The sequence below is a fragment of the Bos grunniens genome, chromosome 29 (assembly GCF_055505025.1).
Source record: "Bos grunniens cultivar Pamir isolate PY7600 chromosome 29, Bosgru_T2T1.0, whole genome shotgun sequence".
NCBI classification, from domain to species: domain Eukaryota; kingdom Metazoa; phylum Chordata; class Mammalia; order Artiodactyla; family Bovidae; genus Bos; species Bos grunniens.
Genome location: NC_141193.1, coordinates 10707344 through 10734234, shown reverse-complemented (window position 1 = coordinate 10734234; position 26891 = coordinate 10707344). Strand labels below are relative to the sequence as shown.

At 58.1% G+C, this 26891-nt stretch overlaps 1 protein-coding gene and 1 long non-coding RNA gene across 9 annotated transcripts; both read right to left on the bottom strand.

Moving 5' to 3' along the window:
* Nucleotides 1–1723: 1723 nt before the first annotated feature.
* Nucleotides 1724–26685, bottom strand: RAB3IL1 (RAB3A interacting protein like 1). Of its 8 annotated transcripts, XM_086383524.1 has the most exons (12): nt 20069–20238; nt 11610–11862; nt 11198–11293; nt 11035–11112; nt 9910–10128; nt 9193–9339; nt 8370–8498; nt 8162–8274; nt 7851–7874; nt 6386–6485; nt 3543–3609; nt 1724–2704 (listed from the first exon to the last, which is right to left on the bottom strand). In XM_086383524.1, the coding sequence occupies exons 1-12, from the start codon at nt 20077–20079 to the stop codon at nt 2622–2624; spliced, it is 1320 nt and encodes a 439-aa protein (XP_086239650.1). In that variant the 5' UTR covers nt 20080–20238; the 3' UTR covers nt 1724–2621. The 8 variants fall into 8 exon arrangements, 7 of the variants coding, with proteins under 7 accessions (XP_086239650.1, XP_086239648.1, XP_086239646.1 ...); XR_015157509.1 differs by lacking the exon at nt 9193–9339 and having other exon boundaries at nt 7851–7981; XM_086383522.1 differs by lacking the exons at nt 9193–9339; nt 20069–20238 and adding an exon at nt 26438–26685.
* LOC147342057 (uncharacterized) lies at nt 16537–18513 on the bottom strand. The gene is made up of 2 exons (XR_015157510.1): nt 18375–18513; nt 16537–16765 (listed from the first exon to the last, which is right to left on the bottom strand). It is a non-coding gene; the product is annotated as an uncharacterized LOC147342057 (long non-coding RNA).
* Nucleotides 26686–26891: the final 206 nt, after the last annotated feature.

The window sequence follows — 26891 nt, the reverse complement described above, 5'->3', positions numbered from 1 at the left end:
GCATTGTGTGCTTTACCACTTTACCATCTGAGCCACCAGGGAAGGGGGTCACTGAGTTCATTCCTTTCGTATACACTCAGCTCTCTGGGGCCAATCCTGTTTGCTTGTTCACCTCGCTTTTTGTATTCCCCCAGCTCCTCAGCAGTCACCATGAGAGGTGGCAGCAACCGCTGGATCGCATCCCCGTTCACATTTGGAGGTCAGAAATCACTGGTGGCTGTGACATTTCTTGTTTATTAATATGGCAAGAGGTGTTTTCATTTCACAATGTAAAGGCCTCGGAACCCACCCCAGGGCATAATAGCGCTCATAAATACTGAGATATTGAGGCCACAGTGTGTGAGTCACATGTGCCTCCAGGTATCTTAGCATACTGCTGGCTGACCTCGCCTCATCTGGGCGTGACACCAGGAAATGCTATCGCAGGCGCAGGCAGAGCAAGTCTGGGGTGGGGAATCTCTGCCAGGGCTCTGAAGTGTTGCCTGGTGTCTCCTTGATGGTGGCTACGGCTGGGCCAGGAGCACAGAAACTCGGGGCAGGGATGGCGTGGCTCCAGGGCCCAGATGTCCATCCTCCTTAGTCCTCCAGCTGACCCAGGATTGACCCAGGACACAGAGAAACTGTAGGCAGGAGAGGACATAGGTGACTCCATGTAATGTGTCCTTCCCTGACACCCTCCATCGCCCTCCTCCCGTCACTTCCTCCATCTGCCATGCTGGATGCTCTCCATGCATTATTTTTATTACAAGCCTCCCCATGAGAGTCTCAGCTCCAACAAGCTACCCCCAGCACCAGGAACTGTCTGCGCATGAGTTGCCCAGTGTTTGTTGAGTGAATAAATGACCGTCTACGACAGGAGGTTTAGCTGGTGAACATCCCAGGGGGGCTGGGGAGACAGAAGGTATTCAAATCACAAGTGGAATGGAGAGGAGGGTCTGTGGCGGTGGGAGAATCTGGGAGGCAGAAGAGCAAGAGGGAAAAGGCTACTGGCTGGAACGAGTGATAAAGTGGGAGGCCTTGACCTACCAGCTGAGGTAGGCCCCAAGGTCTCAGAGAAGTCCCCTCGAGGGATCACCAGCCTCAGTAAATACTGACCCAGAAGCTTTCATGCCCCCTGCCAAAGAAGGACACCCACTGGCCTTGGCCCATATCTCTACGAGTAGGGAGGGGACTGGGCACCAAGACACCTCTCAAAGCCCACCTTGGGGCCTCAGAGGCCCGGGCCACCCCCACTTTCTTCTACCTCTGACTACTACTGTCCTTTAACCAGGGCAGGGAAAACCAGAGTGACCACAGTCCCTGCTGTGCTGCTGGCAGACATCACCAATCAATCCTGCCTCCGTCCCGCGTGCGCCAGGAAGGCCTTGATGCCTTGACTCTGAGTTCCAGACTTCCACGTGATACCGGGCAGGGGGACCTCGAGGGGATCTGCCCAGGATTTCTGGGGAGGCCGGGACAGATTCCCGTGTTCTCCTGACAGCAGACCCCTCCTCACAGGGAGGGGGAGCTGGGCTCACCCTCCCCCCGCCCCAATAACCCACGGGCCCACGGAACACTGGGGAGGACTTAGGGGGGTGCTGCCTTCAGCAATCCCTTCAGGATTTGGGTTTAATCCCAAGCACGAGGGCGGGCAAGGAAAGGATTTTGTTTCATTCCTTCAGATGCCCAAGGCTTGGCCCAAGCCCCAGGGCGCAGGAGTGAAGGCGCGTGGCTGCCCAGCCTCTACCAACAAAGCCATCCTTTATTAAATAGATCGTGCTACATTCTATTCAGAGGAGGAAATCGGACGTGGTGAGGGATGTGTCCAGGTTGGCTCCCCAGCACCATGTGTGCGGGGTGAGAAGGGGCCCGGGTCCTGCCCGCCCCACCCCAGGCCTGCGTGCAGGGCTGGGTGATCTCAGCCCCCATTGTCTGAATGGCCAGGCACAGCTGAAAACAGGCCTGGGCGTCCTGTGGCCCATTTGTGTTTGACTCTGGGAGGACAGTGCCCCCATCCTCCCAGCAGGGGTGGGCTCAGCCGGCAGGGAGGGAGGGGGACGAGGGCCCCGATCCATCTCAGGCAGATACAGGATGGAGTGGAAGACAGCCGGGGAGGCCCTGCTCGCCTCTCCTAACTCTGCTGCCCTGTGGGCACCTGGGAGGGCAGGTCCACTAGGCCTTCGTTGGGGAGGCCATCTGGGAATGGGGTGAAGTATGGCCACTAGGGGGTGCTGGTGCCCAGGGCTTGAGAACTGGAAGGGTGAGGAAGATACCCTGGAGATGGGCCAGCAAGGCACCAGCAGGCAACAGCTCCTGGGATAGCAAGGGGGTGCTGGCTGCCCCAGGGGTCCTCTGCCAAGGGCTGAGCCCCTTTGTAATGGCTCCCAGCTACTTGGTCTTTGGTGCTTTCTTGAAAGTCTCCTGGTGGCTGTAGTACTACTGAGGAGGCGAGGAGGTCACCTCCTGAGGTCCTGTCCAGGGTTGGACATTTGGTGCCGGCTCAGTGCTGCCTCCGAGGCCTGGCCATTTGTTCCTCCATTCAACTTCTGGCTCAGGGCTGGCTCCAGGACCCCTTCTGTCAGTCTGTCCTGGGGCGGATGTTGTCTCCAGCTCAGAGCCGCCCTCTGGGCCTGGGCCATGCCCTAGGCCTCGTGGGGGAAGAAGCCGAGCTTGGCCAGTGACATCTCCTTCCGCAGCCTGGTGATCTCCCAGAACATGGGCTCCGCTGTAGGTAAAGAGAGAAGGTGGACAGCTCAGTGACCCCAGGGTCACCTCAGGCAGATGGCCTGGCCCTTCCCCCTGGTTTTGGGTACAGCAGCTGGCAGGCACCTCTAGGACTCCCCAGTCCTTCGGGACAGATGACCTCTGTGAGTGGCCGGACCTCTTAGAGGCTCCTCTCTGAGGTCCTGCAAACTGTTGAGTGCTGATCACCTGGGAGCCTTGAAGGTGACAACGGTCACTTTCATAGCCTGACACGGACATGCACGCACACGCAGTCACACACTCAGACAGGCTGCAAGTGCTCTCCAGCCACCCTGAGCAGGGTCCATCCCCTGGCCTGGCAGAATGGGGGCAGAGGACACAGCAGGTGGGCAGAGGACTTGTCAGGCAAGGGTGGGGGAGGGTCTACAGAGGGAGGTGGGCGAGCCCTTGTTCAGCCACCACTTGGAGGCCACGCAGCGGGGAGCTGATTCACAGGGGAGGCCCGACCGTGTAGGGTCTCGGAAGCCAGGCCAGTAACAGGGATGCTGTTCGTTCAGGCCCCTGGGGTTGGGAAAGGTTTTTGCCCAAGACAAAGCAGCAGGATCCAGGTATGCAGGAGCCTCCTGCTGGTTTTCCTGGTGAAGCAACTCCCAGGAGGCTCCTTCCGCTCTTCCTCTCTCCACAGGGCGTAGCAACAGACGCTCCGAGGAGCCCTTTGCTAATTCACAACCTTCCCCTCTCCCTGAGTCCTCCCCACGAGGCAGCAGAGTGCTGGGGTTGGCCCCGGCCACCGCTGACCCGCCCCACCCCGCGCCGCCGCTCCCGGGCGCCATCCCAATCGGCCACTAGGGGGCGCTCACCGTCCTGCCGCACCAGGCCTTGCTGGATGTAGCGGATGTAAGTGAAGAAGTTGCACACGGCCGTGATCTGTGGGCAGAACGGACAGGGTGTGAACCTCTCGGTCCCCGCCACAAAAGCCAGGAAAGATCGGAGACCACACTGGGAAGTCCCACGTCCTGGCAGAGTCAGATTACCGCTGGGCTCTAACGTTACAGTTAACAGGAGCAACACTATTATTCCTAATAAAAAACGATGCCGGCAACTAATCAAGTACGCGGATCCGAAGAGGCCGACGTGCCTACCATTCCCATTCCACACGTCGGGGGAGTGGAGACTGCGAGAACGACCCGACAACAACTGCGGAGGCCACGGAGCTAAGAAGCGGCTGAAATGGAAGATGAAACCCCGGCAGGCTGCCAAGAATCCAGGCTCCCTTGAGGGGCTTGCTAAGTCTGGATGCTGGAGGCCCCGGGGCATCCAGTCCTTAGGAGGTGCCGTGCGTGATGCCAGGAAAGATGAGGAATCAGAAGCTGCCCACCTGGCTGCCCTGGATCCCGGCCTGAGACCCCCAGCTTTGCCATGCTAGGCCCTCTGTGGGGCACTGGGGACCCTGGGTTGGCTCAGATCTGATCCTGGTCACAAAGACTCAAACCCTGGAGAGAGTGCTGTTGGTGCCTAGCCCAGGCCCCTCCCCCAGGGTGGGGTTCCACCTCCCCACAGCTGAGGGTGCTGGCTGCTAATACCTCCCTGCACCCCAGTACCCTCTCAAACCTGGGCCAATGACTGGCGTGTGGAGTATAAAAAGCCACGCCCTTGCCTCAGAGTAGAACCCACTCTGGGCTGCAGAGCAATGAAGGCAGACTCCAGCGGAGGCCTCACCTTTGCCTGTCCCTGCTTCTGCCTCCCTCCCTCACCTCCTGAGAATTGCACACACTCTCCATCTTGGGCTCTGCTTTTAGGGAACCCAACCTAAGACAGGGTGGAAGACAGCTGGCAGTTGTGCTCACAACCAGCTCTTCTGAATATCCAATGCTTTGGGGGAGGGACATCAAGTCGGGGTAGGGGGTGCCCACTGCCTGGGGAGTGGAGAAAGTTGTGGGAGGGGTGATGCTCCTGCTGGACCCTCACATAGACAAGAGCCCTTGCCAAGAGGACAGAGTGGGTGCTCTGGGCTGGGGGCCCTGGCAAAGGCAGGGAGGTGGGAGAGAGGCCAGGTCAGGGGATTTAACCCAGGGTGGCCAAGGCGCCGCCTGGGAGGGCTGTACAGGATGGGGTGGGGCGGGCCAGAGAAGCTCGAATCCCAGGCCATGGAGTTGCCTTGTGGCCAGTGGGCTCCACCAGTGGACTCCTGAGTAGGGAGGGGAGGAGAGCAGTGGTCCTCTCTCCCCAGGACCGTGATTTGGGGACAGAATTCTCTTCTTCCTATGGATTCCACACTCCTTGGTCTCCTCAGGGTGGGGACCACATCCTAAAACTTCACACCCATCTCCTCTCCCACTCCAGCTCTGGCCAACACAGCAGACACACAGGCCTGGAAGAACCAATGTTCTAGACGTAATCTTGTAGGCCTGGGAGCGTCTGGTATGGATCTCCTGGTTGGGATCAGAAAGAACAAAGAGGAGACTTCCCTGATGGTCCAGTGGTTAAGACTTAGTGTGTCCACTGCAGGGGGCGTGGGTCCATCCCTGGTTGGGGAACTAAGATCCTGCAAGCCATGGGGTGTGGCCAAGAAAGCACAAAGGGAGCCCATGGCCACTGAACAAGACTCTGGACACAGATGCAGAGGGTGAAGGCTGCAGCAGAAAGAGACTGGGTCCAGGATGGGGAGACCTGAGGTCTAGGCTGAGTGACCCAGGATGCACCCCTTTTCCTTTCTAAGGTCCAAGCTTCCTCTCTGCACTGGGAGCCCAGCTCGCCGCTGGGAGGATTCACCAGGACACCCATGCTGGGCTGCCTGGCAGAGGCATCAGGACCAGATGAGCTGCCCTGGCGGTCAGCCTGCTGCCCGATGATGGCAAACAGCCCACTTTAGTCCCGTGAGGCACCTCTAGAAGGTCAAGGGGAGGAGACGGCTGCTCCAAGAGGGCCTTCCACACTGTGTCACCTTCACACCAAGCTTCAGCGTTTTCCACACTTTTGTTCTTCCCAGTCTTCCTCACTGTCTGGGGTCCACCCATCCCACCCTCATCCCAGCTCAGTGACCTCATCCTGGGTCACCCGGCAGGTGAGGGCAGAAGCTGGGATTCCTGGAGGCCCCTCGGTGCCCATGGCTGACTGTCAGACAAGCCTCAGAACCTTCTTTCTCCAAAGCCTGGGGCTAGAGCAGGGGTCAGGAGCATGGAACTTTCACCTGAACCCTAGTGTCACTAGAGTGATTAATCACACTAATCACACTCCCTTGATTAGGTTACATTGAATGACAGAGGTGATGGGTATCATTCCCATGATTACTTTTCAACAAGCAAGAAAACAGGTACCTCAGTCCTTCAACCACAAGGAACTGGCTTTTGCCAACAGCATATGAACTCAGAAGAAGGCCTGGATCTCTAGAAAGGATGCAGCTGCAGCTGACACTCTGCCTGCAACCCATGAGACCCTGAGCAGAAGACCCTAAGCTTGCCTGGACTCCTGACCCAGGGAGTCTGTGAGATAATAAACAGATACTCCACTGAGTTTATGGTAACTTGTTACACAGCAGCAGCAAACAAACGCACCTGGCTTGACTATGTGGCCCAAGTCAGTCTCCGCACCTCTCTGAGCCTGTGCCCCGATCTGTAGATTGTAGGTTGTGCAGCCTGGGGTTCCGAGTCCCAGCCCAGGGAGCCCCTAAGGAACCGGGTTACTCTCCCACTGGATGACTCACCCTGGCCCGGGAGGACGGTGAGATGTAGTAGTGGCTCTCAGAGTCCCCAAGCCGGATTCGGTGACGACAGGCGCAGGCCAGCCCACTCAGGGCACATGTACTGGGAAAAAGCAGAGGGGGGCCATGGGGATGGCTGGGGCTCGCCCACCCAGTCCACGTAGGGAAGCAGCAGCGGCCAGAGAAGGCATAGGGAGAGGTGGGCAGACAGACATCAGAGTGGAGACTGGCATTCTCTCCCCTAGCCCCAGCTTCCCAAGGAGCCTGGAGCTCAGCCGGCGGTGGTGGTGGTGTGGGGGGGGGGCAGTCCCAGAAGTCCCCGGATGAGACTTTTAAGCCAAGCTGGACCCCATCTCTGACCCCCTCACCTCACCCCTGTTGGACAGGAGGGCTTAGTCAACCGCAGGCCAGGTATACCAAAGCTCCATCCTCTGCAGCCCCTAAAAATGCGCACTCTCCTTCTTTCTTGGAACCCTGAGACCCAGTCGCCCCTTCTTCCAACTAAGCAGGAGTCTTCTCTCTCCTCCACTTAGGTCACCAAGTCCTAGGTCCTGCCAGTAGGACCTTTGACCTGGATGCCTTCACTCATTCCAACAGCTCTCTGCCTCATCTCTACCCTTCTTCTCCATGTGACAGCCAAGGGCTACTCCCCAAACCCACATCTAGCCCCCTACCATTCCCTACTGCCCAGGAAATAGTTATGGAGAATCCAAGTAAAGGGAGGTTAAATAGGCTCCTTGGCTGCAGGACTTAGCAGAACCTTTGCTGCCTCCAGGATCCGAACAGGGAATCCTCTTTTCAGGCAATGTTAATTGATGATCTGTGAAATGCTGACTTTAGTGGGTTAAAGCCCAAACCTCACTGAGGTCCTTCACACACTAGCCCCATAGGTACTCTGTGGCCTGAGCCCCGACTCTGTGACTATCCACCCAATGGTGTTTTCCATTAATATTCCGGCTTCTCATACCTTTACTCATTCTGTTACCTCTGTCTCAAAGGCCCTTCCCTGCTTGCATGCGTACATGCTTAGCGCTCAGTTATATCTGACTCTTTACATATATATCTGACCCTGTAGCCTGCCAGGCTCCTCAGTCCACAGGATTCTCCAGGCAAGAATACTGGAGTGGGTAACCATCTCTTTCTCCTGGGGATCTTCCTGACCCAGGGATTGAATTCACATCTCCTGCATTGCAGGCAGATTCTTTAACCCCCTTGAGTCATAGGGGAAGCTCGCTTCCCTGCTTAGCAAACTTATTCATCCTTCAAAACGCGGCTCAAGTGTTCCCTTCCGTGACAAGGCTCCCACTGTGGGCCTCCCTCACAGGCTCCAGTGCCTGCCCTCGCTCCACGCTGGCAGCTTAGCTCTGACGCTGCCCCTGCCCAATGCCAGCTAAGAAGCAAGGAGGACCAGATCCCAGGGCCCTTAGGTCATTGTCAGGAGGTAGTGTCAACAAATGACATCACTTACGTGTCAATCGGGGCCCGGAACCCACTGCGGGAGAGAGGGAGTGGAGAGGGAAGCACGTCAGGCCAGCCAGGAGGGGGAGAGCCCAGCTCCAGGACTAGAGGCAGCATCTCGGCCACAGATGCCTCCTTGCCCTGCGTGGGGGCAGCCACTGTCCCTCTCTGGTCAGGTGGCCCTGCCCATCCTGGGGTCCCCCTGCAGGACCCAGCAGGCAGCCCTGAGGTTCAGCCCTCCCCGGCCACCCCCTTGATGGCAGCCCAAAGCTACACGGGCCTTTCCCAGGGGGCAGGAAGGGTGCAGGGCGCTAAGCTTACTTGGTGTGACCACAGTTGACGGCAGCCACCTTCACCGCGGGCAGGGTTTGTGAAGCCACGGGCTCGATGGTGAGCGTGTTGTCCTCCACGGCAGCCCGGACCAGGGCCGAGAGCTGCGGCGGAGTGGGGAGGTGGAAGGAGGAGATGAGGGGCTGGCCTCTGGCCACGGGGCCGGGCCCTCCAGCAGGCCGCCCTCTGCCCGCCTCACCTCCTGCATGGTGAAGTCCAGGCAGGGGCCCACATCCTCCCGGTACACCCTTTCCAGGAACGGGGAGGTCTTGTCCAAGGTGGGCGATTCCCTCCAGGCCTGGAACTCTGCAAACAGGGTCGTGTCCACCTGTGGGGGCAGGGAGAGCCGGGTGGGGGGTCAGGGCACTGAGGGGGTGGCCAGCGTGGCAGAGACAGGCAGGGCCTAAGTCGGTGGGGAGCCAGGGAGGATGAAGCCCAGGGCCTGCTGGGCCTGAGGCCGTGCAGGGGAGCCAAATCCTAGAGAACTCTTCTCTTCATTTTGCACTGCAGAATTGAGATTCAAACTCCCAAGTTTCACTTCCGGGTGTGTCTTTAGTTTCCTGGCGCTAGAGAATTAGATGTGGGCCCAGGGTCTCGGGCTTCCCTTGTGGCTCAGCTGGTAAAGAATCCGCCCACACTGCAGGAGACCTGGGTTCGATCCCTGGGTTGGGAAGATCCCCCTGGAGAAGGGAAAGGCTACCCACTCCAGTGATTCTGGCCTGGAGAATTCCATGGACTGTATAGCCCATGGGGTTGCAAAAAGTCAGACATGACTGAGCGACTTTCACTCACTCTGGGGTCTCAACCCGAAGACCCTCGCTGCCTCCTTGAGGAGGGACAGTTGAAGAGTGACCCTGCAGGTACCCACCAGTACACGTGGGGACCAGCTGGGACCCATGGCTCACACAGGTGTGTGCACACAGAAGGGAACACGTACAACTTGCCGGCTGCCCCGGGGCACATGCAGAGTGAGACGCTGGGAGGGGGTGGGGAGGGGGGTGGCCCCTCTCCAGAGCCATTACCTGTCGGGAAAAGGAGAGGGAAGTAGCAGAGGTGAGGCCCACGGGCAGCTCCCCAGGCGGGAGCTGCCAGGCCGGCTCGTAGGTGAGGTGAGCCGCCTTGCTGGGGACCACGCAGAGGAGCAGGGAGAGGAGGGGAGGCAGCCCCGGCTGGGCCGGCAAGACAGACAGACAGACGGATGCACAGAGAAAGACAGAGGAAGGAGACGTTAGAGGCCAGTCGGCAGCTGAGAGCTCAGAAGTGGGTGGAGAGGCTTGGCCTGGGCCTCCTCCCTGGAGGCCTGGGGCAGGACGGAGCTGGGGCCACCTGGGCCTCAGAGACCCCAGGAACCCGAATCCCACTACAGTCCTTGTGGGCATGCAGGGCGTTCGCTGGGTGCAGCCCTGAGCTGAGCTCCTGTGGCCCCAGGAATCCGCATTTACACAAGGAGACTAAGGTGCTGACACGGCCCTGCTTGCCTAAGACCCACAACCAAGGACATCACAGCCGCTGTCCCACCTGGACAGAGACCCCCTGTGCCCTCCTAAGGGTCAGACACCTCATACCACAGGGAACTCACTTGGCGCTCACAACCAGAGGACACAGAGGCCCAGAGAGGGCAGGACAGGCTCCTGGTCCCACGGTGGGGGGCAGGTGGGTCCCCACTGGGCACTGCTGTCTGCCTGACAGGGGGCGCTGGCTCCCTTTACCGCGACCACTGCCTGACCAACGCCCCTCACCTCTTTGCCCTCCTTGTCCGGGGTGAGGATGTGCCCCGCAACAGGGCACACTGCGGGGCAGAGGGCGCTGCTGGTGCTCTTATGGCGCAAGTGGCCTTTGCGGGGTCCAGCCTTGGTGGGGCTGAGCAGCTGTGGGTGGAGCTCGCGGTTGGGAGAGGCTGGTGTTGACGTGATGACCAGTGTCTTCAAGGCTGTCACCTCTGCCTGCAGCATGTCAATCTGGCCAGGATGAGATGGCCATAATGTTAGTCCAAGGCTGACGCCATCCCAGCTGCCCTACCCCAGCTCAGAACTGTGACCAGCACCTAACCCCACCAGTGACCCTTGGAACAGCCTCTGAGGTAGGGGCTGAGATACCCATTTTACAGATAGGGAAAGTAAAGTGAAAGTGTTAGTTGCTCAGTTGTATCTGATTCTTCCTGTCCCCATGGACTGTAGCCCGCCAGGCTCCCCTGTCCATGAAATTCTCCAGGCAAGAATACTGGAGTGGGTTGCCATTTCCTTCTCCAGGGCATCTTCCCGACCCAGGGACTGAACCCAGGTCTTCTGCATTACAGGCAGATTCTTTACCATCGGAGCCACCACAGATGGGGAAACTGAGGTTCAAAGAGGAGATACAGCCTGGCGAAGGTCATCCTCGAAACCAGGACTCCTGAGGTGCACAGGTCTGGGAGTCAGCTGGGCCTCCCACTGAGGGGTCCCCAGGAGTCAGAAACAAGCCTGGCCATCACACTTTTGCAGATGGGCAAACAGGTTCCAAGGGATAAAGCTACTTGTCCAGGCTCAAACAGCCCGACTGATGTTGCTGATGTTGCTGCTGTGTAAAGGGGGTATGGGAGGAGGGAAAAGAAATTACAGGCTAACAGGATCTTCCCAGCCCCTGAGAAGCCTCCAGCAAGTCTCCGTGGTCCACTGGAAGCTCACCTAGAGGCCCAGATCGCTGGGCTCCCATACCAGTCGGCACATTTCAGCAGGATTGTCTCAGACCTCTGCCCTCCCTGCTGGGCCTCTGTCGGCCCATCCCTGCCGGCCCTCCAGGCCACGCCAGGGTCCGATTAGGTCTCGAAGGCCAGCGCTTGCAGGGCTGGGAGGTGGGCAGGGGGTCCGGGCTGATGAGGGCCTCACCTTGCCCCGGGCCTCCTTCAGTTGCTTTTCTGACGCTGCCTGCTTCATGTTGGCTTCTCGCACCATCTTGTGGGCTTCCTGGGAAGACGGCAGGCTCTGCGTGAGTTGGGGGGCACAATGGACGCCCAGCAGACCCATTCCCCACTGTGCCCTGGGCCCGCACCTCGAACAGACTGGCTGTCAGCTCCTCCAGCTCCTGCTCCAGCTGTTCCCGCACCTTGGACAGCCGCTCACACTCCTCATCCTTGAGCTTCAGCTCCTGGGGAAACGAGGCGCCGTGCCCAGGGGGCATCTCACACAGGCCTAGAGGCCCGAGCTTGCTTCCTCTTTGAACCCTAGCTGTAGGTTCATTAGAGCTTGGGACTGGTTTTCAGGGACGTCAAGACTTATAAAAGTCATTTAAAAGTCACAGGAACTGCCCTGCCCTCACACTCAGCACAGGCCTGGCATGCAGGTGGCCTTGACAGGAGGGTGACATCTCTGGGTGTTGGGTGAGAGCCCGCGGCTCCCAGGCCAGCCCCTTGTCTCCCCCACCCCACCCCCACCTTGTGTCTCGCCCCGCCCTCAGTGCCCACCTTCTGGGCTTTGTGCAGCTCCTCCTTCAGGAACTCCGAGCCCTTCTCTCGGATCTCCATGGAAGAGCTGCGCAGGCGTGACACGTCCAGCTGGGTGGCTGCAGGGCCCTCCTCGCCTTGGGCCTCCTCCCCTGCAGGGGTCTCTGGTAGGCCTCCCAGGGACTCCCTGTGGCTTTTGCAGGGGCCCACGCTCTTCCAGGGTACGGGGACAGCTTCAAGGGGTGGCGGGTGGCCCTCGTCTGGGTGAGGCTGGCTGCAAGGCAAAGAGCAGATACAGGGTTGGGTCCTGAGGCCTGGAGAACTGAGCCTAGGGACCAGCCGTGGGCAATGCACCTGCAACCCTGGGCCTCAGTCTCCCCATCTGTAAAATGGGCCATCATTGGGGTTGTCACAAGGGCAGAATGACCAAGCATAGGGTCTCCTGGGGACAAGGACAGGACTCATTCACCTTTATCAACCACCCCCTCCAGCCCAGGATCACATAAGTGCTCAGCACACAGCAAGTACTTGTTTGCCCAGCAGACACTATAAATGCCTCCATGCTGACAGCCTGAGTTTCTCCTACAAAACTGGGCCAATCCCAACGGCCCCACCTCAAGGGCACTGAATGCATCAGTTCAGTTCAGTCGCTCAGTCGTGTCTGACTCTTTGCGACCCCATGGAAGACAGCATGCCAGGCCTCCCTGTCCATCACCAACTCTCAGAGCTTGCTCAAACTTGTGTCCATCAAGTCGGTGATGCCATCCAACCACCTCATCCTCTGTCGTCCCCTTCTCCTCCTGCCTTCAATCTTTGAGTCAGTTCTTCGCATCAGGTGGCCAAAGTATTGGAGTTTCAGTTTCAGCATCAGTCCTTCCAATGAATATTCAGGACTGATTTCCTTCAGGATGGACTGGCTGGATCTCCTTGAGTCTCCAAGGGACACTCTGAATGGATCCGCCTCAGCACACAAGACCTTTAAGTGGGAACTGCCTTCGTTGCTAGCGCTCATACAACTTTTATGCAGATTCAGTCCCATCTAGGGTGGACCATAGAGGAAGGATCCAGCCAGGGTAGGCAGGACCAAGACAGGAAGATTGTGCAAACGGCCTGAGAACAGCAGCCCTGCTTCCTGCCTTCTGGATGGTGTAGAGGGCACTCCCAGCTCTCCGCTTGGTCTGCCTTGTGAACTCAGGCAAACAGCCCCCTCCCTCTGCTCGCCCCCAACCCCGCCCTCAGGACCCTCCTCTCTCTGAAGCTGAAGACCCTAGAGGCAGTGGGAGGTGGGGGCCACCGGCCTCTGACGCCGGCAGCCCCCTTCCCCTGCCTTCCACGCTGCCCCTTCGCAGAAGACCCTGAGGACGGAGGGAAGGAGAGGCCCCGACACTGGCGGTTTATGCCAAGACAGCGCCTCTGGACTTGCTCACTCAGCACAAGCCGGCGGCGCCTGAGCCAGCAGCTTCTGAGTGGCCCTGACAGGGCTGAGGGTGGGGGGCTGGGCTGCTGATAGCAGTGGGGAAGTGCAGGGGAAGGAGGCCAAGAGGGGCCCACACAGGAGAGAGGAAGGCCCAGGGGTCATAAAATTCAGGACTGCAGAGAAGTAAGGCGAGGCTGGGGTCTGTCCCCTGGACCCTGGGACAGTCACTAGGCAGCCCCCGAGCTTCAGTTTCCCCTTAGGAACACCAGGCACCCAGGGATCCTAGCAATGAGCCTGTTCCCATCCCTCCACATGGCCTCCTCCAGCTGCCCAGCCTGGCCTGCCATATGCTGGAACTGGCTCTGAGGTTCCTGGCTCCGGGTCCTGCCTTCTAGGGACAGGGGGCTTTGATGAATAAAGTGGGAATGCACACCCGCCACTCCATCAACAGTGTTTATGCCAGATGGGGTCTCTCCTAGTACCCTTGTGTGTGTGTGGGGGGGGGGTCCTCATTGGCAAGGGGGTCCAGGAAGCTTAAAAGGGCTGTGGCAGTGCTATGGAGGCCCCAGGCCGGGAGCTGCACCCAGGGGACTTATCAGGGGGTGCTCCGCCCATGTTATCTCATTTAAAACTCTCGATAGCATTCATTGTATTGTCCCCATTCTACAGTTGTGGGACGGACGCTCAGAGAGGTGATGGGACTTGCCCAGGGTCACACAGCTAGTTGGGGGCACTGGTGGGACACACAGCTAGGTCTTCAGCCCAGGCCCAAAGCTGTCCAGCCACAGCGGACAGGAGGGTGGGGAGTGGGTGGCAGAAACACACATCTGCTTGGGGATCAAGGGCCACTGGGCCCCCAGGCAGCCAGGAGACTCCACCTTGGCTGTGACAAAGAGAGCTGACCCATTTTTCACCCAAACTGCCTCACAGAAGGGAGTCCAGGACTGGGGGGAGCTGTGGCTGAATGCACAAGCTAGTTGGGCATGGCTGGGTCCACGCCAGGCTCCGACCAGGGGTCCACACGAGCCCCTGGGAAAGTCACTGAAGTTCTTTCAACCTGCTTCCTTGCCTGTGGGATGGGGTTAAAACCTGCAGGGGGCTCACCGAGAATCTAGTGAAGAAGTCACTGGCCATGTCCCCAGGGAAATAGTGGGGCTGTCTGCACCCACATTAGTCGTGCACCCCACCATCCTCACCATCCCTGCCCAGGCTGTGTCCTGCACCTGAAACCCCAGACCTTGAGGATGCACCCATGGGGGAAGCCTGGAGACCTGGGGCCCAGCCCCACTTCCTCGGTTGAGAGGATGGCCATAATCACTCAGGCTTGGTGGGGACCCCACCTCAGGGCCGCCCACTACAATAGAATGAGCAAGAACGATAGGCCAAGGGCAGGGGGTGACTTGTAGGGACAGCACAGGGCACAGGGCATGATCTCAGGTCTCAAGACACCTAGCCCCACAGCAAGGATCACCCTGCCACGCCCATACCCCCCGCCTAGGGGACAAAGAGAAGGAAATGGCAACCCACTCCAGTATTCTTGCCTGGGAAACCCCATGGACAGAGGAGCCTGGTGGGCTATAACCCATGGGGTCACAGAGTCGGAAACAACTGAGAACGGACAATGGAGATGGAGGGGACACAGGCCACCAGCCTCTCCCACGAGGCCTGAACTTCATCCACCAGTGTGGTCTGGGTCTCTGGCCATGGGCTGGGGGTGTATCCAGAAGCCCCCCTCCCCCAGAATTTTCCTAAAGGGCTCACTTGGCCTGCTTCTGGGGGGATGGGCCCCTACTTTGCAGCCAGAGGAAAGAGTGTCTCAGGGAGGCCTGAGACAGAGCATCTGTATACCCACCCCACTCTCCCCAGTGGAAAAGCCCACGAGTAAATCCTCATGGCAGAAAGCATGGGGATAGCAGGACCACGCCATGATCACCAACTTCCCTGTGCCTGGGCCAGGGGTGCAGGAGCAGGAGGAGAAGGGGGTCCACCCTGCCTTGGAGTCTGCAGACCCTCCCCCTCACACTTGGGGCCAGAGGCCAGCTCCTGTGATTCAAAGTTCAGATGAAGGAGGGACCCCAAGTCCCTCGGGTCTACCCAAGCCAGAATCTGCCATCATCCATACACTTCAGCACGGGAAGGCCAAAAACTTGGGTGCGAGCCCCTGTGGGGTGGGGAGCTCACTCCTTGGACGGCATGGGTTACCACTTAAGTCCTTTTGCCCTGCCTCTCTGCCCCCAGTCCAGGTCCACGGCCTTCTCCTCAAACCTTCTCAGCCCCCATTCCTGCAGAAACAGAGTTCAGTGTCCAGGACACGCCACAAGGGCCACTGGGAAGGGATCTGCTCTGGGGAGAGGGAGATAATGAGTCAAGGTCAGGGGTAGGTGGGGGCGGCCAACATCCCCCATCCCCAACCCAGCTTCGCAGCCTAGAGCCCGGGGAGTTCATACAGGAAAGGCCCTGCTGGGTCACTTCCCCAGGAAGCATACAGGCAGTGGGGGCGGGAAGGTAGAGAGCAGTAACTGCAATCCTCAGCCCCCAGGCCACCCCTAGGCGGGCCAGCAGGGCTTTCATCCCCAACCAGAAAAAAAAATGGCCAAATGAGGAGCAACCCTAGAGGCTATGGTCCCCAGTCACCCAGCAAGCCCCACCGGGCCAGCCTGCCATGCAGTCCTTCTGCCCTCCCCCTCTCTGCCCACCAGTGCCCAGGTCACCTCTGTGAGTTAAAGACTAACAGGGCACAATGGGTTCATTTAAACAAGCAGGGGAGGAGCCAGCAAGGCAAGTGCTGAAAACTAGGGGAGGGAGAGAGTTGGGACCCTTGCCTTCTGCCTGGGACCACCAAGCCCAGGATCTAGGGTGGCTGCAGCATCTCTGGTCTGCAGCAATCCCGACCCAGGGAACAGCGGCCCGGTTAGGAAGCACGCTCTGAGGACACTAAGGCTGACAGCCAAGTGACTCCCGTCAGGGGCCCAGGGGGCCCCAGGAAAGGTCTCATGTACTGGCCAAGTCTTCAGCTCCAGACCCAGATCAGATTCCCAAGCTCCTGCTCATGTCCACGCCAGCCCACTACTCCGTGTCTCCACGTGTGGACTTACGATGCTGCCACGGCGAGAGGCTCTCCCCAGTTCAGGTGAACGACGAGGTACCCGAGGTTCAGAGAGGGACGGCGAGCTGGCTGAACACACACAGCAAGGAAGTGGCAACGGGGGAACTGAACCCAGAGCCCAGGCACCAATGCGTCATGTGAACTGTCACCCAGAAGAGTCAGGACGGGAGGAAAGGGGATGAATGGTGGTTTCGGAGAAGTGAGGCAGGATGCAGACGGGGTTTTGAGGAAGTTGGAGCCAGTGCCCGAGTGGTGCTGGGGATGGTGGTAGTGGTAGGGGGTTCCACCCAAGGCTGCTGTTCTAGCCAGGCAGGCTGCAGGCTAAGAGGGGACATGCAGAGGGGGACACAGAGAGACGAAAGACTTCTGGGGGGTGGGGAGGAAATCAGTGGCGGCCCAGGGGCTGGAAAGGGGGACCACAAAAGTTAACAGTAATTAATATAATTAAACACCAAGGATGAGGTGAATGACAACAGTAGTGCCCAGGACAGGAATGAGGAACTGGGAGGGGGTCTTTCAGGGAAGGAAAGGGGGTTGCTGAGGCATTTGGGAAGTGGTGGCTGAGGGGAGGCACCAGCCCAGAGGAAGCAGCTGCAGCCCTGAGCCTGGATGAGGGGATGAGTGGCAGAGGAGCTGAGGGCCAGGACCGGAGGGCTGCAGAAGAATCGAGAACACAGTGTCATAGATGGGAACAGAGGAATGCGGAGAACTGAGGCAAGCGGGACCCCTGGGGTAGGAGAGGGTGGGCCCGGACCACTCTGGGAAGGGGGGAGCAGGTGTGTACTTGGTAGGGAGCAGGAGGGAGGAGGAGGGCAGGGGCAGCTTTGGGATGGTCAGCAGGGAGCTCCGAACACCGGAGGCAGGTAGGCCAGGCCAAGCCTCTCCCAGCCACAGCTCTAGGACTGCCTGCCCAGCCCAGCCTGGATGTCTCCATTGGGAGCCGGCAAAGGCCTGAGAGGATGGAGGGCTCCCTCGACAACTGGGGCAGAGCAGGGCACACAGCACGTGCCGCACACTTGCCTGTCTGGTCCTAGAGGAAACGGATACCCCAAGACCCCAAAGACACGATGCATATATATGAGCACCTATTATGTGCCGGGCACGCCACCAGCCCGCCCTCATGCAATCGGCACAGATTCTGGCAGCAACATCACCACACCCCCTTCTCATCACAGCTGAATTCATTTTGCTTCCCTTCCCCCACCCTGTTGGGCACAAATCCCGTGCAGATGTGAGGACAGTCTAGGACAAGCAGGACTCTCTTGAGCATCTGAGCCCCACAGACTGGTGTGGGCTGATTAACGGCAGGAAAGCTATCTCCACCTGTTGAGGGGGGAGGTAGGTAAATCATGGAGGGCTTCCAGGAGGAGGTGACAGAGACGGTTGTACCCTTTCCACCTGCTCTCGACCCTGGATCCCCTAGGCCATCCAGGCTTACTCCTGGATCCCCTGATGCCATTTCAGAGCCCAGAGCTCCCTGTGACACCTTAAAGCAGGACCTCACAGATCCAATCCCCTTAGGGTAGCCAAGCCCCAGAGCAGTTAGGTGACTTTCTCAAGATCACACAGCCCATCTATAGGCCTGCAGCAAAGACACGGTCCCCCATCCCTGGGAGGCTGGGGTGGTCTCTCTCATTCCTGGGCAGTGCATCAGAGCCTGTCCTCCCCCAGGGATGGGTATGATTACCCCCATCTGGCAGATGGGGAAACTGAGGGGCTACACCCACGTGGCCACTTAGTGGCAGGAAACTAGCCCAGAACCCTAACTCTGGCCTCTGATGACCACGTCTCAAGTGCCTAGCGCTGTGTCAGCAGCAGAAGTACCCCAGTCACCATCCTCACCCCATCACCTCGGAGCTGGCTAGGCATCCAAGACTATGGGCGTGGGACTCTTGGGGGAGGGGGACAGCAGCTGTTTCAGGGGAGCCGCCTCTGAGTTCTGAGTTCAGGGCCCACACTCAAGGAGTCCTAAGGAAGAGGGTCCACTCGAGCTCCTGTAGAGTCCTGTCACTGCCACCCACCCTGGGGGAGCAGTCCTGGGTCCAGGGCCAAGAAGGTGAACTGGCACCATGACGTGGCCATTAACAGAGCAGTCACCCAAGACATGCACCTCAGTTGTCTTCAAGATTGGGGAAACCAAGCCCCAGAGACATCAGTGGCTTAGCCAGGGTCATCGACTCCTCACCACCACCCGCCCCCCTCTAGGAGGAAGGATCCCAGGTAGGTACTTGCCCAGAATTGTCACAGCAGCTCAATCAGTTACCTGGACAAGCATGGCCCGAGCAGTACCCCTCTCCACTGCTGCTGGGGTCTGTGATCTCCCAGGACAGCAGGCCCCCAGTGGGTGCTGGTAGCTTGGCTCCTGATCCTTCAGTCCTTGCCTCCAATGCCCGAGTGAAGGGTCCATGAGAAGACAGTGCTCACGGTGACCCCCAAACTCTGCCTCTCGATCCCCAAATTCCTCATTTTGTCTCATGCTTTCCGTCTGCATCTATGAAGCACCTAGTATGTGCTCTGCACCCAGCTAAGCCCTGGGGAATCCAAGTGAGCCACGCTGAGCATCAAGTGAGGATCAGCTGGAAAAGCCTGGTCCATCCAGAGGGTCCTGGGACTCTGATTCTGTCTTTAAAATGAGTATCCATCTACTGAGAGGTCCCAGACTTGTTCGGCAGGCCCAGCCTGGATGCCTGCAGGAAAGGACACACTCTGGGCCTGGATCAGTCCCACCACACAACTAGAGGCTCAGAGAAGTGAGGCCATATGCTCAGGATCACACAACAACTCGGTGGCTGCGTGTGTGCCTGGGCGTAGCCAACGCAAGGGGTCACGAGCTCCCTCCACCCAAGCTCTTCAAACATGGTTAAACCCCGGCAGGATCACTGTAACCTCTCTAGCTGTCACCAGCCCACCTCAACCTCCTTCTCCCTAAGCTCAGTCTCCTTCCCCCAGGGCACAATTCCAAAAGAATCCACGCTCTGCCTAACTCTCTCCCTTTAAGAGTTCTCACGCCTCTCTACACCTCATCCCTACTGGGAGCCCATCCTCTCGGAGCCCCTTGCTGGAAATGACTCCCCTCCTCCCCCTATTCCTCCCCTAGCATCTCAGCTCCAGCTTTGCTAGGTGCCATGGAGTAAAGTGGATCCAGCCTGCATCAAACTCCCAGCCCACCTGCCTCTCCTCTGGGGCTTCCCTCACTCCCCAGCTGCAGTTGGGAGGAGCTCTGTCCTGGGACCACCCATCTGGCTGGTTCCACGCAGGAATACCACCCAACACCCCCTAAACCCCCCTCTGGCCACATCTTGGCCAGGACCTGGTCTCTCCAGGCTCATGAGGAACAAGAAGTGTTACCCCACTTGGTGAGAAGACTGCAGCCTTTCTGCACATACAGGGAAGGGATCCCACATCAGGTCACCCAGGGACCCTTGAGCATCAGTGAACAGATATGGGTACCAGAGCCACTGCCCAGGGCCCAGAGTCCGTGCTGCCGGCTGCCAGCCTGCAAGCAGGTCCCACCCCACACCTCTGAGCCCAGCATGCTCCAGGAGCCCCAGACGGAGGTTCACCAGCTTGCAAGCCAACTTAACACAGACCCAGTCCCCCGCTTCCCAAATGCACTGTGTTTCAAGGGTTCACCCAGCCTGGGGGGCGTCCTTCCTAGGTCTTTTCCCAGGCTTAGTCCGGCTTGCATTCCGCCGCCCACTCCCTTCCCCCAATCTCACTTGCGCTCCCGATAAGCTCTGAGGAGTTGGTGCTGTCACTTCGGGACGGTCTGCAGCCCACCCTTCACACTCCCTGCCCCGCAGAGAAACCCCCTGATCGCTCCAGGCCGGGTGTCCTTCCATCCCCAGTCGCGGGCAGAGCAGCTCCCGGTCAGGGTCGCCCACCCGGGAGGGACGCCCCCCCACCTCACTGTCCCACCCCCGGAGGCAGCCGCGGCCCAACCCAGCGGGGACCTACCCGCTCCACATCCCGGCGCCTGGGGGCCCGCCGGGCGTCGGTTCCCTGCGCCGCCGCGGCGATCTCCCCGCTAGCTCCTCGCGCCGTCCCCGCCCGCCGCCGACTCCGCCCGGGGCCCGCCGGGCTGCCCCGCCGCCTGTCAGTCCTGCCCGCTGCCTGTGGGTCTGCGCGGCCCGGGCCCCGGGTCCCGCCGCGACCCTGCCCTCGGCGGTCACGTGGCCGAGGGGGTGGCCCGAGGACACGTGCCCGGCCCCGCCCCTCCGGCGGCCGATGCGGAGAACTCGCGCGCGCTCCCGGCCCAGCCCCGCTCGGGCCGCCCGCCCGGACTGACAGCACCCCGCGGCCCGCGCGGCTCTCTGATGCTCCCAACTAACTCCGCTCCACCCAGCGCCCCGCAGCACCCTTGCAAGACCACCCTTGCTCAAGCACCTACCATGGCTCCAAGCTTTCAGCTCCCGGATTCTTAGAGGACGCCCTGCCACCCCCTCCCTCTCACCCGGCCCTTTGGCCATCACTCCTTCCCTGGGCTCCTGCTCTGCAGCAACATCCTTCCTGGTGAGAAGGGGGGCTCACCCCAAAACCAGTTTTCTACCTCCTGAGTGCTTCTTCTGAGGGAGGCCTCACCTTTGGGCCAAGTCCCCAACCACCTTCCCCCGCCACCCCACCCCCCACCACAAACTAGGGGCCCTGCCTTCTTGTTCTGAACAGATTCCACCCACCCCTGCCTTTGCCCACCACCTACTTTCTGGGGGACTCGCACCCACCCACCCCTCCCCCAACACACACACCTGTCAGGACCCACATCTGCAAATTCCCTAAACACTGATCTGTCCTGTCCCTTAACCCCTCTGTGCCTCTGTCACTATCTAGACCCCTGATCATCGGCCTCGACTCCAGCCTGGGGCTGATTCAGTGAGAGCATAACCCCACTTCTCCTACCAGGGACCGTGGCTCCCACCCTCCTTGTCTAGAGAAGGCCTGGGAGACTAGGAGGAGCTATTTCTCTTTCATATTGCTAGAACTTGGGGCACTACCCTTAGACCCGGAGCTGGGGCCAGGGCCCCAGTCTTGAGTTTTGTTGGGTCTTCATCTGGGAACACATGTTGTTCATGCGTGCATTCAACTCATTGGACTCAGTGGAAAAGACCCTGATGCTGGGATAGATTGAGGGCAAGAGGAGGAGGGGGCAACAGAGATGAGATGGTTCGATGGCATCACTGACTCAGTGGACATGAGTTTGAGTAAACTCCGGGAGACAGTGAGGGACAGGGAAGCCTGGTGTGCTACAGTTCACAGAGTTGCAAAGAGTTGGACACTACTTTGAGACTGAAAAACAACAATGCATTCAGCCACCCCTTCTGAACACAAACCATGGGCGGGGGATCCAAAAGGAAACTGCATAGACACAGGCTCTGTCCTCCTGGGGCTCCAGTATTGTGACAAGACAGATAGTGGGGACCTCCACTCCCAGGGCACACCTTGCAAAGTGGATAGTGTCTTAATTCAAAATAGAGAACAATGGACCGCTGGGACAATGGATCCAGTGGTTAAGACTCTGCACTTCCACTGCAGGGGTCATGGGTTCCATCCCTGGTTAGGGAACTAGGATCCTGCATGTTGTCTGGCTGGGCCAAAATGAAAAAAAAGAGAGAGAGAGAGTAGTCTTCCTTTCCTAGGTGGGCAGGACTAGGAAGGAACAGGAACAGGACTTGGTGAGTGGAGGGCAAGCCAGACTTGATGCCTTGCTCTCATGCCCCCTGACACCTTGTGCAGTGAACCTGACTTGTGCAGTCCTCCGTGACTTTCTTTTCATTCTGCCCAGGTCTCTCTCCTTCACTCTGTAGGGCATTTGTTTCCACAACTGTGGTTTCCCAAGGGCAGCGACCTCCTTGGGTCTGTGTTTCTCCACCCACCGCAGTCCAGCCCAGGGTCTCGCCCAAAGCAGTTGTCATTATGTTTGTTGACAAATCCTTCACCAAATAAGTCTTGAGCAACTGCTGTCTTCCTGAACCTTGCTCTGCTCACTCTTTGGGGGAGCGGGAAGAATGACACAAAAGGAGCTCAGGACAGGAAGCTTACCCTCCAAGTCTTCACTAGCCCCAGCAGGAGATAAGACCTGGTCCAAGTCGTGGTAACTCAGACTGGTGGGAGATAACGGGTGGAAGGGGTGTCAGCCCAGGGGTACAGCCCCAGGGGAAGAGTCTTCAGCAGGGGAGACCCTTGAGCGAGGTTTTGAAGGACAAGTGAGGAGTCACTGTCACCACCCTAATTACTAGCCAAAAATATCCCATGATCTACGCAGCTGCTTAGGACTCCCAAGGCCTCACTAGCTCCTCCCACAAATGCTCCTTGGTTGAAAACCATGGGCTCAGAGAAGTGAAGGAAACTTCTGGATGTCACACAGCCAGGGAAGGAAGGGCTGTGGCCCCTTACTCCAATTTTCTGAAAAGACAGCCCAGAAATCAGAGGGCTCTCTGGAAGCAGCAGCTCCATGCTGTCGGGCAATGAGGGGAGCCCATTAGATGCCTGGCATCTAGTGGAGAAGGAAAATAAAAGGTGTGTCCTCTGCCCCCCAAGTCACCACCTTCCCCAAACGCCCCCTCTCACCCCTGCCATCCCCAGCCTGGCAGCCCTGGCCACAGACCCCATCCGGGAGAGACTTGCCAGCCTGCATGACCTAGGCCCTGGATCTAAACTTCAGTTCACTGTGTGACTGAACATGAGTGTCTTGCCCTCTCTCTCTGAGCCTCAGATGCTACATCTGTACAACCACCAAGTCGGAGGAGACAAATCAGGGCCCTCCCTGGTGGCTGACCTTGTAGAAGGCTCCTGAAATTCCTCCTAGTTCTATGCTAGTGGTAAAGATCCCACCTGTCAATGTAAGAGATGGGGGTTCAGTCCCTGGGTTGGGAAGATCCCCTGGAGGAGGGCATGGCAACCCACTCCGGTATTCTTGCCTGGAGAATCCCATGGACAGAGGAGCCTGGCGGGCTACAGTCTATAGTGTCGCAAAGAGTCAGACACGACTGAAGCGACTTAGCGGCAGCAGCCCTGGTCTAGAGCCCCGCCTCTCCCCCTCCCCCAAGGCCCCTGCTAAGTAGTGAGACTCCCCCTTCCCCAGGTCTCTAGCTCACCTGTCCATGTCCCAGGGCTGCTTTCCTAAGTTCCCCTCGAGTGCAGGGCCCAGACCTGATGGAGCATAGCGGACAGTCCCTGAGCTCACTGCCAGGAACACAGGACATTTTCCTCGGGCCGGGCACTCAGCAGGCTTCTCTGCGGGGTCCATGGCTGGAGGGCCAGACCCAGGGTCCCTCTGGAGTCAGCCAGGCAGGGAGGTGGCAGGAGCCTTCTCCCCACCCCCAGGCTGAGGCTCACACTAACCTTTGCTATCTCTGAGGAGCAGCGGCCTGTGAGGGAGGTGCCTCTCCGACAGGCCTCTATCTCCTTAAACCCAGTAATTATTAACTCCCATGGCTCAGCGGGCAGCAGACGACGCCGGGCTCTCCTCCCAGGGAAGGTGAGATACCTCAAAGGGAGGCGGGAGCCTCGCTTTAGCGTGCCCAAGGCCCCAGGCTTTTCCAAGGCCCATGGTTAGGGCAGTCTGTCCCCTCCCTGCCCAGCTTGGCAAGTTGGAAAGAGCTTGTCCAGCCCTGGCCCTGTCACTGGCTGGCTCTGTGGCCTCATGTAACACCACCGCCACCGCGGCCTCCCTGTGGTCCCTGCCGTCAATATCCCCTTAAAACTTTTGTGTGTTAGTCACTCAGTCGTGACCCCATGAACTGTTGCCCGCCGGGCTCCTCAGTCCATGGGATACTCCAGGCGAGAATACTGGCGTGGGTTGCCATTCCCTTCTCCAGGGGATCTTCCCAACCCAGAGATCAAACCCAGGTTTACTGCATTCAGTTCAGTTCAGTTCAGTTGCTCAGTCATGCCCAACTCTTTGCCACCCCATGGACTGCAGCATGCCAGACCTCCCTGTCCTTCGCTATCTCCCAGAGCTTGCTCAAACTCATGTCCATCAAATCGGTGATGCCATCCAACCATCTCATCCTCTGTCATCCCCTTCTCCTCCAGCCTTCAATCTTTCCCCACATCAGGGTCTTTTCCAATGAGTCAGTTCTTTGCATCAGGTGGCCAAGTATTGGAGTTTCAGCTTCAGCATCGGTCCTTCCAATGAATATACAGGACTGATTTCCTTTAGGATTGACTGGTTCGATCTCCTTGCAGTCCAAGGCACTCTCAAGAGTCTTCTCCAACACCACAGTTCAAAAGCATCAGTTCTTCGATGCTCAGCTTTCTTTATACTCCAGCTCTCACATCCATACATGACTTTTTGGAAAAACCATAGCTTTGACTAGACTACCTTTGTCGACAAAGTAATGTCTCTGCTTTTTAATATGCTGTCTAGGTTGGTCATAGCTTTTCTTCCAAGGAACAAGAGTCTTTTCATTTTATGGCTGCAGTCACCATCTGCAGTGATTTTGGAGCCCCCCAAAATAAAGTCTGTCACTGTTTTGATTGTTTCCCCATCTATTTGCCATGAAGTGATGGGACCAGATGCCATGTTCTTTGTTTTTTGAATGTTGAGTTTTAAGCCAACTTTTTCACTCTCATCTTTCACTTTTGTCAAGAGGCTCTTTACTTCTGCTTCACTTTCTGCCATAAAGGTGGTGTCATCTGCATTGTGGGCAGATTTAACTACCAACAAAAGGGACCAGTCAGTGTAGCAGTTACGAGGAAGACGGACCTAGAGTCAGACAGGCTGGATTCCACCACTTCCAGACGTTTGGGCACTTTAGGCTCACCGTGCCTCTGTTTCCCCAACTATGAAATGAACCATCACCCTCTAAGGCACACCAGGCCAGCTGCTATTGCCTAGACATGGCCCGTATGCCCCCCCTTCCCACTATCCTCACAGTATCCCCTTCTCTGCAGCCTCCACTCCATCACACCCCTCTCTGATAAATTTCTTTCTTTTGCTCATATCCCCTCCTCCAGGAAGCCTTCCCCTCTGGATTGCTTTTTCCTCTGCAGGCACTGGACTGGAGCCCTCAGTCACATGGTCCACCCTGTGTCATGACGAGTGTCCCATAGCACCATCAGACGCCCCTACATGAACTGAGTGACCCCATGGGCAGAGGCTGGGCTGCACTCATCACTAAATCCTCAGTGGCCCCTTGCCTGGCGCACAGTCAGCCTCAATCCACCTGTGTGATGGTGTGACTGTTCCATCTTATCTCATTTGGCCTGAATTCTAATCTGGAGTTCTGCCATTCCCTGGCTGTGTGACCTTGGGCAAGTCACTTAACCTCTCTGGGACTCAGTTCTCATAGCTATAAAATGGGGACGATTCTCCCCTGTGAAGTTGTGAATATCAAATAAAATAACATTCAAATAACTTCTCTGGTGGTCCAGTGGCTAAGACATCAAGCTTCCACTACAGGGGGTGTGAGTTCAATCCCTTGTGGGGGAACTAAGATACTGCATGCTGTACGATACAGCCAAAAAAAAAGAAGATAACATTCATGAGATGTCAGCCACAGCGGAGACTGAGTTTCCTCTTGCCTTCTTCCTTGCTTTCCCTCTTCTTTCCTGTTAGCCCCTGAGTTCCTGCGGGGAGAAGCTGCCAGTTCCTGACTAGCAGTCACACCCCGCCTGCCCTGTGGATGGATAACAATATCTCCCACTCAGGCTCTGGGCTTCGAAGCTCTCTCAGCTTAATGCAAACCAGATGCTGGCCTTTCTTTCCTGGCAATGAATTTTCCATGGCCTGCTCCCAACCCCTTCCTGTTTTTGCTCCTCACTGATCCCCCTGCTAAATTCTCCTGTGCCTCCACCTTCCTCTGCAGGGCAACCTCTGGGCCCACCTGGAAACAATTAATGAAAAACAGGATGTGTGAAGGAAGGGGAGGGGGTTGCCTCTCCATCACCCTGACATGGCAGGGGACGAGGGGCTGAGCCTGGCTGGTGAGAGAGTGTACAGGCGATGGTCCCGCTCTGCCAAGTCCTAGCCATCCTCTCTGAGGGTAAACTGAGTCAGAGTTGTTCTGGGGATTGTCAAGAAAATCTTGCCACTTTCTGGACTTTTAGGCACAGCTGGCACTGCAGGGGGCAGCTATGAGGACTTTGTCCTTGGCCGTGACTTAGGAAAATCAGAGGCAGAAGAAGCCCAAAAGCCTCTCCTGTTGCAAGTGAGGAAACTGAGGCTCGGGTCACTGGTGGGTCAGACCCACAAGGCAGCCAGGTCTGGGGCTGCTTGCTCGGAAAAGCTGTTGTCCTAAGTCAGCGCTCAGGCTGCTCATTCGGTGTCGTTACCGCCTGCCCTTCCCCCAGCCACCGCGCCTAGCCCAGTCACGAGGGGACACTCACAAGGCTGCCAGCGCCCGCTGCCACCTCCCGGGGTGAGGCGGCCACATGCACCTGGATCCTCCCCACCAGGGGAAGACCACTGCCTGACTTCTTCCGTCCAGTGTAGCAGGAGGGCGTGTTGGGGGCTCTTGATCCTCTTGGCCATGGTGAACCCCCTTAAAACAACCCACGGGCTGGCCCTCCAAGTGAGAATGCAGCCATTTCCATGAAAACAACAGCCCGAGGGCTCCCTGAGAGCTGGGCTCTGGCCCCTCCCTCCGCCAGCTGTGCAGAGTGTTTGGACAACTGGATGGAATATTTGGCAGGGAGAGTCTTCCCCGGATCTCTGAGCTCAGATTTCAAGAGGAGGGAAAAGAGAGGATGCTGGCTCCAGAAAGAGGCTCAAGAGGTCATTTGTGGGCTTGGAGGCCCCCCACCCAGGCCTGACCAATACTGCCACCAGCCCAGCCCCCTG